This window comes from Rutilus rutilus, assembly GCF_951802725.1.
Source record: "Rutilus rutilus genome assembly, chromosome: 14".
NCBI classification, from domain to species: Eukaryota; Metazoa; Chordata; class Actinopteri; order Cypriniformes; family Leuciscidae; genus Rutilus; species Rutilus rutilus.
The window spans coordinates 821,618-835,815 of record NC_140219.1 but is presented as its reverse complement, the minus strand read 5'-3'; the positions used below and the strand labels follow the sequence as shown (position 1 = coordinate 835,815).

The following is a 14,198-nucleotide window of genomic DNA, read 5'->3' as shown; positions in this document are numbered from 1 at the left end:
ATGGGTTGCCCCTCGGGGAAAAACCCTCTGGTCCTGAGCCACCACTGCAGGGGCCTCATGTACAGCAGTCCAAAAGGTATCCCGTTGGAAGCTGCTGCCATGAGACCCAACAGTCTCTGGAACTGTTTGACAGTGAGTAGCTGGCCTAGCTTTACACTTCTCACAGCTGCCAGGATCGAAGCGTGGCGATGACAGGCGCGCCTGCATCGACACTGAATCCCAAACCACGCCTAAAAAAGTGGTCCTCAAAAATAGAGAAGCACACTCTTCTTGCCGTTCAGCCGTAACCCCAACTCTTTCATATGGGCGAGAACAACGTCTCGATGTTGAACCGCCATCTAATGCGACTGAGCTAAAATCAACCAATCGTCGATGTAGTTCGTGATGCGAATACCCCGGAGGCGCAGAGGCGCCAGAGCTGCATCCACGCATTTGGTGAAAGTGCGGGGTGATAAAGCCAGGCCGAATGGAAGAACTCGATATTGGTATGCTTTGCCCCCGAAAGCAAACCTCAGGAACTTCCAATGACACGGACGGATGGAAATATGCGTCCTTGAGGTCTATCGTGACAAACCAGTCCTCGGACTAATCTGTGGCACGATTGTCTCAATGTTAACATTTTGAACTTGAGCTGCATGACAACTCGAAGACCTAAAATGGGACGCAATCCCCCGTCCTACTTTGGAACTATGAAGTACCGGCTGTAAAACCCGGTTTCCCTGTTGGAGGGAGGTACATATTCTATGGCCCCTTTCTCTAACAGAGTGTTTACTTCCTGTTCCATAACCAGAACCTGCTCGGGGCCCACCATTGTGGGCAGGATCCCCATAAACCGCGGTGGGCGTTACCAGAATTGTATCTAATACCCTTTTTCCACGGTCTGCAGGACCCAACGAGAAACATTTGACAGTAGCTTCCATGCTGTCAAAGATTCTACTAGAGGTACCAGTCTCTCGAGACTGGTTTCTGGATTTTGTTGCTGTTGAGTAGTCGGTTCGTCGCCCTGTAACGGCGCACCGGCAGGGAACGACCAAACAGACTGCTCTAGCACCCTCCTCAGAGGGGGCGGGCATCCCGAGGCCACTACGTTTCCAGGTGGACCTTGAGATATGTGCTCGCCGGAGACCGCTGCGCCCTGTAACACCGGAGGCGGCAGGGTTGGCAGAACGGTCCCCTGAGGGCACCGAAGAGAGACGGCCCCGTATTTTTCTCCTGCTGTTGAGCAGTCGGTTCGTCGCCCTGTAACGGCGCACCGGCAGGGAACGACCAAACAGACTGCTCTAGCACCCTCCTCAGAGGGGGCGGGCATCCCGAGGCCACTACGTTTCCAGGTGGACCTTGAGATATGTGCTCGCCGGAGACCGCTGCGCCCTGTAACACCGGAGGCGGCAGGGTTGGCAGAACGGTCCCCTGAGGGCACCGAAGAGAGACGGCACCGTATTTTTCTCCTGCTGTTGAGCAGTCGGTTCGTCGCCCTGTAACGGCGCACCGGCAGGGAACGACCAAACAGACTGCTCTAGCATCCTCCTCAGAGGGGGCGGGCATCCCGAGGCCACTACGTTTCCGGGTGGACCTTGAGATATGTGCTCGCCGGAGACCGCTGCGCCCTGAAACACCAGAGGTGGCAGGGTTGGCAGAACGGTCCCCTAAGGGTACCGAAGAGAGACGGGCACCGTGAAAAGAGGTGTTGACCGCTGCACTTCGGGGGGGGGGACTACCCTCATTGTCCTGAGCCCTCGAGCATCAGGACAAAAAATTTACTAAGAGAACCAGCCTCTCAAGACTGGTGTAGATGTTACTCGAGCGACCAATTCAGTGCCCTGTATGGCAAACCGGCAGGGAACGACTGAACTGACTGCTCTAGGACCCTCCTCGGAGGGGGCAAGCATCCCAGGACCACTACGTTTCCGGGTGGACCCTGAGATATGTGCTCGCCGGAGACCACTGCGCCCCGAAACACACAAAGTGGCAGGGTTAGCATAAATGGCAAAGACATCGTGTATAAACACACGCGGAATAAGCCTTGCCCACCAGAGATATATTTTTTATTTTTTATGTCACTCTGAGGGGCTTATTTAGGCAATGCCGAAACACTTAGGGACGATGCTGTTGCTAGAGAGAGATAGCTCGCGAGCATCTCTCCCACCTTTGGCATCTCCTCATAACCATGTCTCTTTAACCAGAAAATAGAGGAATAATCAGATATATTTGGAATTAAACACTCTATATGACACTGGTTTCTCCCACGATCTCGACACCTCAGTATGGAGATCGGGGAAAAACGGCAGATTTCGGCGTTGTGATTGTGCACGTGAGGGCAGGAAGCGTTCGTCAAGTTTATTATTTATTTATTTATTTATTTGAACGAACGTCCTGTTTATAAGATTGCCACACAATACATAGTCTATCGACTGCTCTTGTCTCTACATCCAGCAATTCTTCAACATTAACAACATCCAGTTCCTCAGAACTGGACAATTGCAGTGTTTGTGTAACCATCAGGGGGGAAGAAACCGCCGCGCGTGCTTCCGCACCCTGATGAGAAACACCGGGTCTATCAGGCAAGGGCTGAGATAAGGCAGAGCCCGTCTCAGACCCCGCTGATAGATCCATTTGCGAACCCCAGGACTGAGATCGCCGCTGTGCCTCGGCAGCAGCGGGACCCGAGCCCTGGGGAGCGCGAGCTTCCCGGAAGAAACTCAGCCGGGATCGGAGCAAGCGCATGGACAGCGCCTCACAATGCACACAAGCCAGCACCCTCGAGTGCTGACTGGGCATGCTCCTCTCCCAAACAAACAATACACAGAACGTGAGTGTCCCTACCCATAATAAAAACGCGGGCAGGGATGCACACACATTCTGAACTGATCGCTGGATTGCATAATGTGACAGACAACAATAAATAGACAGAGACAGATTTCACATAAAGCGCTACTGAAGACACAGAAGCTGTCGCTCTCTGTTTTCAAGCAGGCTTTATAGTTTCCTGGTACGTGACGTCACCCGCATCTGACGCTCCGCCACGCCATTGGACTGATTTTACATGTGCTTCAAGACATCATCACGCAAAGCGTTCCCATAGCGTCAAACTCGACGCAACGCGAGTTCCCTTGAAAGGGAACTACAGAGGAAAGACCTTGAAGAAGGAGTTTAAGAAGGGAATTTCCTGGGCTGGCTGTCAGGTCTTGCTCATGTCACGGGGGAGCTGCTGTGATTTTGTGACTAAGCCTTATGGAGGAGAATAAATATATTTTAAAATACAATTTGATTCTTGGTGTCTCTTATGCAGTGATGATGATAGTTTAATTATTGTTTTTGCCACATCAATTGGTGTTAGAAGTTGGTAGTTCCATGGTAGTTTCTTCTGGTCCTGAGTAAAGCGGATTGACGATTGATCATCCTGAAGCACTAGGCTTTAGTCTTACCTCGTGAAATTGAGAGAGAAGAGCAAACTGCTATCAGGGCCAGGAGGAACTCCATTGGAATCAGAAAGAACCAAGTGGCAACAGAAGCATCTCTGGTAAGAGACAGTCTTTTTTGTTTTGTGTGGTGGTGTAATTGGTATGACTGTGAGTGAACCATAGTGGCTGAGACTATTTCTTTGGTGCGGGTATAGAAAGTTACCGTGAGGCGGTAACTAACTCGTAAAAGTGTCCGGAAGAGCCACACCTGATTAATTTGGTGAACCGGAATCAATCGAGCGCTGGAAAGTGCTCACGAAAAGATTTTGAGTAAGCCGTAATTACAGGGCACTGGAAAGTGCAGACCTGGCTGATTTTGGGTTAAAAAATCGGATCTGTCTGAGACGTCTGAAAGATTGGTAGAGGTTGAGACGTCTGAAAGATTTTCCGTGTTGGAGGAAAATCCAAGGGAAATAGAAATCAGCCAATATCGGGTCATCTCACGGTAAGCTCGATAATTTTTATACACCAGTTTTCTGTCAAATGAAAGAATTAAGGGCAAGAAGTTGATCAAGTACCATGGTTTTCCCAGGGAGGGAATGTTAAGTGTCACTAGGCTGACAGCAGTGAGAGACGTGTGTGTGGATTGTAAGCAAACAATTGTGTACTGGTTAGATGCGAGGCAGAGCGAAAAGAAAGGAAAAGGAAGCAGAAGGAACTAGCATGTAGGGAAAGAGGGAAAGATGAGAAGAAATGTAGATATGAAAATGTATTTTATGAAAATAATTTTTTTCTGATAGAATTTATGGCACTATTTATGAACGCCCGTTAAGTCAAATTAAGTGATATAAGGATGAGGAATGAACAAAAGTTTTATTAAGCAGAATGGGGGAAAATTCTATATTTTAGTGGTAAAATAATGATGTCTAGAGAATTTTCCTAACGAGAGTTGAAGGAGCAAGCAGCTATAATGGCTGTCTGTGCACTTTATTGAGATATGAGTAATATAATATTTTGAGTTTTGTGAAACAGCAGAGATAAGTGGGACTGAGAAAATAATGATAACATTACAGTTGAATCTGCAGACCAGAACAAACAAACCAGTGAAATTAAAAAGAAAATGATACAAATCTCAACTAGAGGTGAAAGTAACAGAAATTTCTAGTATTACAGTTTTTCTCGATTGCCTAAACTCATTTCTTGAAACTATGCCTCGTATTCTCAAAACTGTAAACACAAATCCATAACGTCTCCCCCAATTCCCCAAACATCCTATTTTCAGGTCAAAATGAAGCTCTACACTAAAACCATTCACTCTTGCTGAAAAACCCAACTTTGCCCTCAGACACACACACACAAGCCCTCAGACACACACACAAGCCCTCACAAACACACACAAGCCCTCACAAACACACACACTACAACATAGTCTTACACACTGGTGCAATAAATTCAAAACAACATTTCCAAAACTGGCAAGTTATGTTGCACACTCTGCAGCCGCTCTGTGTGACTGTACGACTGCTGGCCTTTTCTTGCAAGAAAATAAACCTCATCAAAGACTATTGGAAAAGTTTGTCTCTTATTCAGTGATAGAATTGTGTTTGCCACCACTCCTCCCTGAAGGTTCTCGAGGCGACGGTAAAGCGACTCAAATTTGGCCTTACTCGTAGCCCAGCCTCCCTCATAGTCACACAACTGACAAAGACATGGGCAACTAGAGGCTTGAATTTCATCTGAGACTGCTTGTCTTCTTGCCCTTCCTCCTCCTCCTCCTCCTCTTCCTTATTCCTCCTCGATCTCTTCCTTCATGTCTTTATGGATCCATTGTTCCAAAACTCAATAAACTGATTTGTGCACTTTTATCCATCTATTGAAGGCTCTGATTGAAGTGTGTTAAATTTTGACTCTTAGTGTTTCCACCTGGATAATTGTGTGTGTAACTGAGCTGAAGCTGTGCTGACTTGAGTGAACAATATTGAATGCTAGTACTTTATACATTATAACATGGTGTAGGCAATGAGAAATGAAGGGATTTGTGTGTAGAGTTTTGCAGTGACAGTTCAACAAATCTGACTCATGTGTCAAAACAGGGAATAGTGTTTATAGTTTAGGGAAATGGGTGTGCCTTTTGATAAATGGCATTATGGTTTTGAAATTTTAGTTCAAGAGCCTGGTTATAGTGTTTAAGCAATCGAGAAAAACTGTAATGTGGGTTTGAAAGTAGATCAGTGTTTACAGTTTTTTCTGAATGCTTAAGCGCTAATCGTGATTCTTGTAGCACAATTTCTAAAACTATTAATATGTATAGCAAAACCATTCACTGAGTTTGCAAAACTAAAAGCACAAACACTGCTTTGCACTCAGTTTGCAATTTTGTAACACACACTTTGCAAAACTGTAGGCACAATTCACTGCACAACACTCTTTTTGCAGAACTTTAAACACAACTCACTGCTTACACTCAATTACCAAATTTCCAACACACTCCTAGCAAAATAATACACATGTATGGCAATCATTAACACTATTTTGCCAACTGTCTGGCACACTTTCACATGTGAAAACTGTTTTAGATAATAGGTTCACTTTGCAATCAGCCTAAGCACTATAAATAAGCCACAGGTAAGCTGTCTGTGTGGAGTACAATGGAAGGAGCTGGAAGAGTGAGAAGAGTGAGAATCAGAGGAGGCCGAGGGAGAGGACGTGGAGGTGAAGAAGTTGGAGGAAGAGGACGTGGAGTTGAAGAAGTTGGAGGGAGAGGACGTGGAGGTGAAGAAGTTGGAGGAAGAGGACGTGGAGTTGAAGAAGTTGGAGGGAGAGGACGTGGAGGTGAAGAAGTTGGAGGAAGAGGACGTGGAGTTGAAGAAGTTGGAGGGAGAGGACGTGGAGGTGAAGAAGTTGGAGGAAGAGGACGTGGAGTTGAAGAAGTTGGAGGGAGAGGACGTGGAGGTGAAGAAGTTGGAGGAAGAGGACGTGGAGTTGAAGAAGTTGGAGGGAGAGGACGTGGAGGTGAAGAAGTTGGAGGAAGAGGACGTGGAGTTGAAGAAGTTGGAGGGAGAGGACGTGGAGGTGAAGAAGTTGGAGGAAGAGGACGTGGAGTTGAAGAAGTTGGAGGGAGAGGACGTGGAGGTGAAGAAGTTGGAGGAAGAGGACGTGGAGTTGAAGAAGTTGGAGGGAGAGGACGTGGAGGTGAAGAAGTTGGAGGGAGAGGACGTGGAGTTGAAGAAGTTGGAGGGAGAGGACGTGGAGGTGAAGAAGTTGGAGGGAGAGGACGTGGAGGTGAAGAAGCGAGAGGGTTAGAGGAAGTTAGAGGAAGAGGACAAGGAGGAGCAAGAAGAGGACGAGGAGGGGAAAGAGGAAGGGTAAGAAGAGTAAGAAATAGAATAACTGATGACATCAGAGCTACAATAGTGGACCATGTCATCAACCATGGGATGACCCTGAGGGAAGCTGGCCAACGGGTTCAGCCTAATTTGAGCCGCTACACTGTGGCAAGCATCATTAGGACATTTCGAAATGAGAATCGGTAAGTACTTTGTGGTACTGCCAAACTCTAATGAGAAACACAACAGTACCATACATGCAAAAATACTGAAATTGTTACTTTACAGAATTGCTAGACGTCCAGATGTTGGGGGCAGAGGAAGAATGTTCACTCCAGAGCAAGAGACCCATATAGTGAACATGGTGATTGCCAATAATGCAATAAGACTGCGCGAAATACAGCAGCGCATAATTGATAATGACACCATCTTTCAAAATATACACAGTGTAAGCATTTCTGCACTAAGTCGTGTACTTGCGCGCCACAGAATAAGAATGAAGCAAATTTACAGAGTTCCTTTCGAGAGAAACACAGAACGTGTAAAGCAACTGCGATATGACTATGTGCAGGTAAGCTATAGTGTCATTGGTTCTGAATTTGGAAGTGCATACTGTAGTGCTGTGCATGGGCCTGATGTGTTGCATTTGTTTTGTCTTGTCCAGAGAGTGATGGAACTAGAAGCAGATGCCATGGGACATGAGCTACTTTTTGTAGATGAGGCCGGTTTTAACCTCAGTAAAACCAGGAGACGTGGCAGGAACATTATTGGACACCGTGCCATCATCAATGTCCCAGGACAACGTGGTGGTAACATAACCATGTGTGCAGCTATAAGCCAGAATGGTGTTGTTCACCATCATGCAACCATAGGCCCATACAACACTGCACACATTATTGCATTCCTGGACACCTTACATGACATGCTCACTGTTCAGAGACCAGAGCATACCCGATATGTCATCATATGGGACAATGTTAGTTTCCATAGGGCTGCTTTGGTCCGCAACTGGTTTACAGACCACCCATCCTTCATGGCACTCAACCTCCCTCCATACTCTCCATTCTTAAATCCCATCGAGGAGTTCTTCTCTGCCTGGCGCTGGAAAGTGTACGACCGTCATCCTCATCAACAGGTAGCCCTTTTACAGGCAATGGAGGAGGCATGTGGAGATATTGACCAGGCATCATGTCAGGCCTGGATACGGCATTCAAGGAGATATTTTCCCCGGTGCCTTGGGCTGGAGGATATCGCATGCGATGTGGACGAAATTTTGTGGCCGGACCCAGAAAGACGACATGATGGAGGCTGATTGTCTTTTTTTTTCCTTTTTTTTTTGTGAAATTACTATTTTGTGTTCTGACTTTGTCTTTGGTCTTTGGTTTTGATGAGTGTGAAACACCAATACTTGAAGTTTGGATCCTTATATGTTTACATGACACTATGACAAAAGTATGATCTCAAATTGACATCTGTACACAGAGAAAGCAAAAGCCAGATGTGTTTTGTATTCATACCATCAGTGTGTAGTTGGCACATTGTGTGCTTAGTAGATGATGACTTGTGTTTACTGTTTGATACGAAAACACCATTTTTACGAAGGTGTGAAGAGTTAATCTAGCTGTGTTCGCTTTTGCAAGAGAACTACAATGTTTTGATAATTGGGTGAAAGGTTTTCTTATTTGTGTGTAGAGTTTTGCAAAAATAGCCAATAGTTACAAAAAATGTGCTTAAGCAATCAGAAAAAACTGTAAATGACGATATCAAAGTGTTCGTCTAAAGAATAAGAGATAAAAACAAGGTCAAAATATTGAAATATTGAAGTCTTAAGGGAATCCTTTTGAAGGAACAATCTATAATAATATTTTTTATAAGTGTATTGATCAAATAAGCAGAAGCAGTATTACTGGATTAACAGTTGCTAAATGTAAAATGTGTAGAAAGGCATCTGATTACAGTTTTTCTCGATTGCTTAAACACTATAACCAGGCTCTTGAACTAAAATTTCAAAACCATAATGCCATTTATCAAAAGGCACACCCATTTCCCTAATCTATAAACACTATTCCCTGTTTTGACCCATGAGTCAGATTTGTTGAACACAAGCAACATAACTTACCAGTTTTGGAAATGTTGTTTTGAATGTATTGCACCTATGTTGCGACTATGTTGTAGTGTGTGTGATTTTGAGGGCTTGTGTGTCCTGTCTGAGGGCAAAGTTTGGTTTTTCAGCAAGAGTGAATGGTTTTGAGTGTAGAGCTTCATTTTGACCTGAAAATAGGATGTTTGGGGAATTGGGTGAGACGTTATGGATTTGTGTTTTGTTACAGTTTTTTACAATCGCTATGACAATTTTTTCAATACTTTTAACAAATTTCCTAAACTCTTAACGCACCAACACACCTACAACACACAACTGGCAAAACGGTTCATTTCATGCTCAAAATCACACATTGTAAACTAAACTCCAACACTAATTTTCAAAATACACAATATAACACATTTTAAATGTGTGTTAATTGTATGCATTTTGTGCAACAAGAAATGTGTTAATATAAGCTTACACAGACGGATGTAGTGCTAACTGTGTTAAGAGTTTTGGAAAATTGTTAAAAGTAATAAAAAATCTGTCATAGCAATCGTAAAAAACTGTAAGTAAACGTAATTTATTCTGTTCTGATTAATGCCTCATATGTATAGGCTTATAATAGGGTATTAAGTATAATTGTAACTTTGTATAAGAAACCTTATTGTTAAGAAAAACACTGTAAAGAGTTTTTATAAGAAACCCTTGAATCTGGTTCATTAGAAAAGACACTGAGACTTGTTTTTATAAACACGTTTATTAAGATTTTGTCATGAAGAAAGACACTGAAACTGTTATTTTAAAGTTCTTTATTACGAATATGGTTTATAAAGAAAAGACACCACAACTGTTGTTTGTAAAAACATTTATTAAGAAAATGGTTTATAAAGAAGAGACACTGCAGTTGGTGATGTATAAAGGTCATTTATTGAGAAAATGGTTTATATAGAAAAATATACCACACTGAATGTTGTAAGCATTTATTTATTACAGCAGAGTAGAGAGGAATTGAACATGTATTAGAAAGAGCTTTGCTAAAGAAAGGAGAGAAATGCAATCATTACCGTCTATGTGTTGTGGACGAGATCCAGAAGATCCAGCGATGAAGAAAAGGTCCAGAAGGAGGAGGATGAAGAGGCGAAGTGCTTTATATGCGGAAGACCTGAGGGGCTTTCCAGAAATAATGACGTTCAAGACTTTGGGCTTGACCGATTGGCTGGACAAGACTGAACGTATGCAGAGGGAGTTTCCAGGAGGAGAGAGACTTCTGAACATGTAAAAAAGGTAAAGGACTGGAATGACACGTCCATCAGACGCTGATTCACCAAGGACGTCTCCGGTGTGAGATGCCTTGCCATTGCGCCTCCTGCAGTTAAAGCTTGTAAATTACTTGGTTTTTATTTACTTTTATTTTTATTTTATATATTAGTACATTTGATGTAAACTAGTTAACCTGTATTTAATAAATATATATATATAATTGAAATTACAGTTTTTTTTACAATCGCTATGACAGTTTTTTCAATACATTTAACAAATTTCCTAAACTCTTAACGCACCAACACACCTAAAACACACAACTGGCAAAACGGTTCATTTCATGCTCAAAATCACACATTGTAAACTAAACTCCAAAACTCATTTTCAAAACACAATAATACACTAACACAATACACTATGTCTAACAAAACACTGCAAACATGTTTCAAAATCAAATAATTATTCAAAACACGAACACATGTTCTCTTCCAACAGGAACATTTAGTCAATCACAGCACAATGTCATAAAAACACTATCATCAGATGGAATTACAGAAACTGCATTATTGTATATGTGTCAGGTCTGCCCTTATACAACACACAGTATACTGTACTGATCATAGATTGTGTTTTGCACTGCAGTTTCTTTTTTTTTTTATTCTCTACATTTTTGTTTTGTTTGTAATGTAAATGCATGCATTTTGTTGTTGTTGTTTTTGTTTTTTTGAAGCAGAAAATCTTTTTTTTTTTTTTTTTTTGTCGCTAACAAGCGTTTGTCCAACCAGTTGTTCAAAACTCTAAACACAATTAGCACAGCATCGGTCTTTTGTGGCCATACCATTCACACATATGTCGTTTTCACACAATATGCAGTCAGTGAACACATTTCCACAATACTTATATTTTCTTAACAGACAAGCTATACCTCCCAACAACACACAACACACAACATCCCACAATAGCAAAAACAATATTCCAAACCTTAGATACAGTATGAAAACCTCTGCTTCTGCAATGATATCAGTTCAAAAACAATATATCTCAGCTGATAATAAACAAACAATTGAATAATTGACGACACACAGCTGATTTATGTTGGGTAAATTTGGCCAACCACAGCTGATTCCTGCCTGGCTTTTTTTATTTATTACATTGACACTTATACAGTAAAATGAGGACTTTGAGGAGTGATGTTTTTGGAAACAGAAACAGAAAAAGACAAACACTGTAATTTCTGGACGAGGAAGAGTAAGAGCAAGGGGCCCAGGGAGAAGAGCAGGCCCAGGGAGAGGGCAAGGTAGAGGTGTAAGGATGCGTGGTGGTGGCATTCCAAGGGCTGCAAGTACAGTAGGCAGTGATGGAATTTGTGCCACTATCATTGACCATGTACAGTAATCAACCACGCCTTTCACTAAGAGAGGCTGGTGAAAGAGTGCAGCCCAATTTGAGGCGGTCAACGGTTGCCTCCATTATTCGCATCTTTCAACCAACCAACAGGTTAGTATTGCATTTTACATGGATTGTTTCTATTCTCACTTGACATGTCAATAAGGTCATACTGTAATGCATATGTTGAATTTTTTGTCTCTCTAAAGAATGCAACGTCTTCCACCCTCTGGGGAAAGAGGAAAGCTCCTCAATAATGATCAAGAGCTTGCCATTGTAGAAATGGTTGTTGCAAATAATGCAATAAAACTGCATGAAATTAAAACTAGAATTGTGGAGGACCATGAGATATTTGGCAATATAGAAAGCATCAGCCTCACAACCATTACACGGACATTGTCCAAACATAGAGTGCGGATGAGGCAGCTCTACACTGTTCCCTTTGAGAGAGTCAAGGAGCTACGACAACAATATGTCCAGCTATAGTGTATATTCAATTCAATGTCCAGTTCTATAAGCTTTGCACTTTGCAAGTAGGTAACCTACACAGCAATAGGTTACAGTACAGTATAGTATACAGTAATGACATGATTTACATAAACTTTGTCTCAGAGAGTTATGGAATTGGAAGCCAACCAGGCCCCTCATGAATTCATATACATAGATGAGGCAGGATTCAATCTGGCCAAAAGGCGTTGACCTGGACAAAATGTAATTGGAAAAAGGGCCACAGTTGATGTGCCAGGACAGAGAGGGGCAAACATTACCATGTGTGCAGCAATGGCAAATGCAGGATTACTCCTTCACAGATGTCAGTATGGACCCTATAACACCGAGCGCCTCCTTGCCTTTCTCAGTGATCTCCGCCAGCGCCTGGTTCCAGAGCAGGATCAGGAGGGCAAGGGCGTCGCACCCGTGGGGGATGTGGGTGTTTTAACACCCACACTTTTCCCGGTGAGAGGGTTCAACACCCGCACTTTTTCTGCAGTTTTTCCGCAGTTTTGCACAAACGCCTTACTACAGTCGCTCCTCCGTTTCTCTGGCCGCTCTGTGTCAGCGCTCGCTGCGGCTGCCTCCTCTCAAACATGCACCGGCTTTGAGTGTGACCGGCTGATGATTGGCTGTTCTGCCTTAAGACTCCCGCCTCAGGTGTGTTAGATTTATCGGTCAGCTCGTGCTGAGGAGGCGGGAACTTATTGTTATGGTTATTTACATCTCCCTTTTCCAGGTACTTTGAACGAGTGTTTAACAAAAGTAACAAAAGTTATTTTTCGTGGATTACATCGCTTTAACAGTCAAAAACATGCAAAAATTATGTCAATTTTCGGTCTTGGTGAGTATCCTCTAAACACAGTCAGTTTTGTCTTAAATAAGCATAAATCGCACATGACCGTATAATGAAAACAGGATCCGTGCACGAGCTCTTACAGTGACAGCAGCCATATGTGTCTGTCATTAATTTGGTTGTCAAACAAAACATAGCTTTCATTTTAAGGAATCAGGATTAATAGCCTATGTATTTAACTTAGTCAGGACTAAAATACTACCCAGTGTTATTTTACATTTGATTACTTTATTCAGTCTCTGTAGTAAGTCAAGTCAAGTATATTTGTATAGCGCTTTTCACAATACAGATTGTATCAAAGCAGCTTCACAGTATTAAATTAAAATAAAATAATACAACAAGGTTTGTTTCTAGTGGAATTTATTTAGTATTTAGTATAGTGTTAGACCTAAGCAAAAACTTTTCTCTTTATTTCTCTTTATTGGTATCTTTATTCTATTGTAGGCTATTTATTTGTGCTACTTTTTTCAATTTAATTCAAAGATTGAAATCAAGCTTCCTTGTGTTGTGTAAATTCTTTAGAACAAAATTACCCAATTGTAAAAATACAATGAGTGAGCATACATTTAGGCGAGATAAATGTAATAATAATAAAAAAAAGGCTAAACTCCCCCCTCAAATTAAAAATCCCCGCCATAAGAATAAGGGGGGATTTCCCCCCCATTTTCCAAAATGAAATTCAGGCCCTGACTCCAGTCTTCAGTGTCACATGATCCTTCAGAAATCACTCTAATATGATGGTTTGATGCTCAATAAACGATTATTATCAATGAGAAAACAGTTTTTTACATTTTTATTTCATGATGCTATGATGAATAGAAAGTTCAAAAGAACAGCATTTATCTGAAATCTAAAGCTTTTGTAACATTAAACACTACCCTTCAAAAGTTTGGGGTCAGTAAGAATTTGTATTTTATTTTTGGGGGAAAGAAATAAAATAAATTAATACTTTTATTCATCAAGGATGAGTTAAACTGATCAAAAGTTACTGTAAAGACATTTATAATGTTAGAAAATATTCTATTTTAAATAAATGCTGTTCTTTTGAACTTTCTATTCATCAAAGAATTTTGAAAAAAATTGTACACAACTGTTTTCAACACTGATAATAATAATTAGATTTTTACATCAAATCCTCATATTAGAGTGATTTCTGAAGGATCATGTGACACTGAAGACTGGAGTAATGATGCTGAAAATACAGCTTTCATCTGAGGAATAAATTACATTTTAAAATATATTAAAATAGAAAACAGTCATTTTAAATTGTCATAATATTTCACAATATTACTTTTTTATCAAATAAATGCAGCCTTGGTGAGCAGAAGAGACTTCTTTTAAAAACATTAAAAAAAATCTTACTGATCTAAAACTTTTGACCAGTAGTATATATA

General features: G+C 41.8%; 1 protein-coding gene across 1 annotated transcript; it reads left to right on the top strand.

Annotated features, from left to right (window-relative positions):
- On the top strand, positions 1-8,174 carry LOC311304130 (uncharacterized protein; the record flags this gene model as incomplete). Its single annotated transcript, XM_084430991.1, has 6 exons — positions 1-76; positions 2,503-2,763; positions 6,088-6,601; positions 6,643-6,930; positions 7,016-7,298; positions 7,392-8,174. The coding sequence occupies 6 exons, from the start codon at positions 1-3 to the stop codon at positions 8,037-8,039; spliced, it is 2,070 nt and encodes a 689-aa protein (XP_084287117.1). The 3' UTR covers positions 8,040-8,174.
- Positions 8,175-14,198: the final 6,024 nt, after the last annotated feature.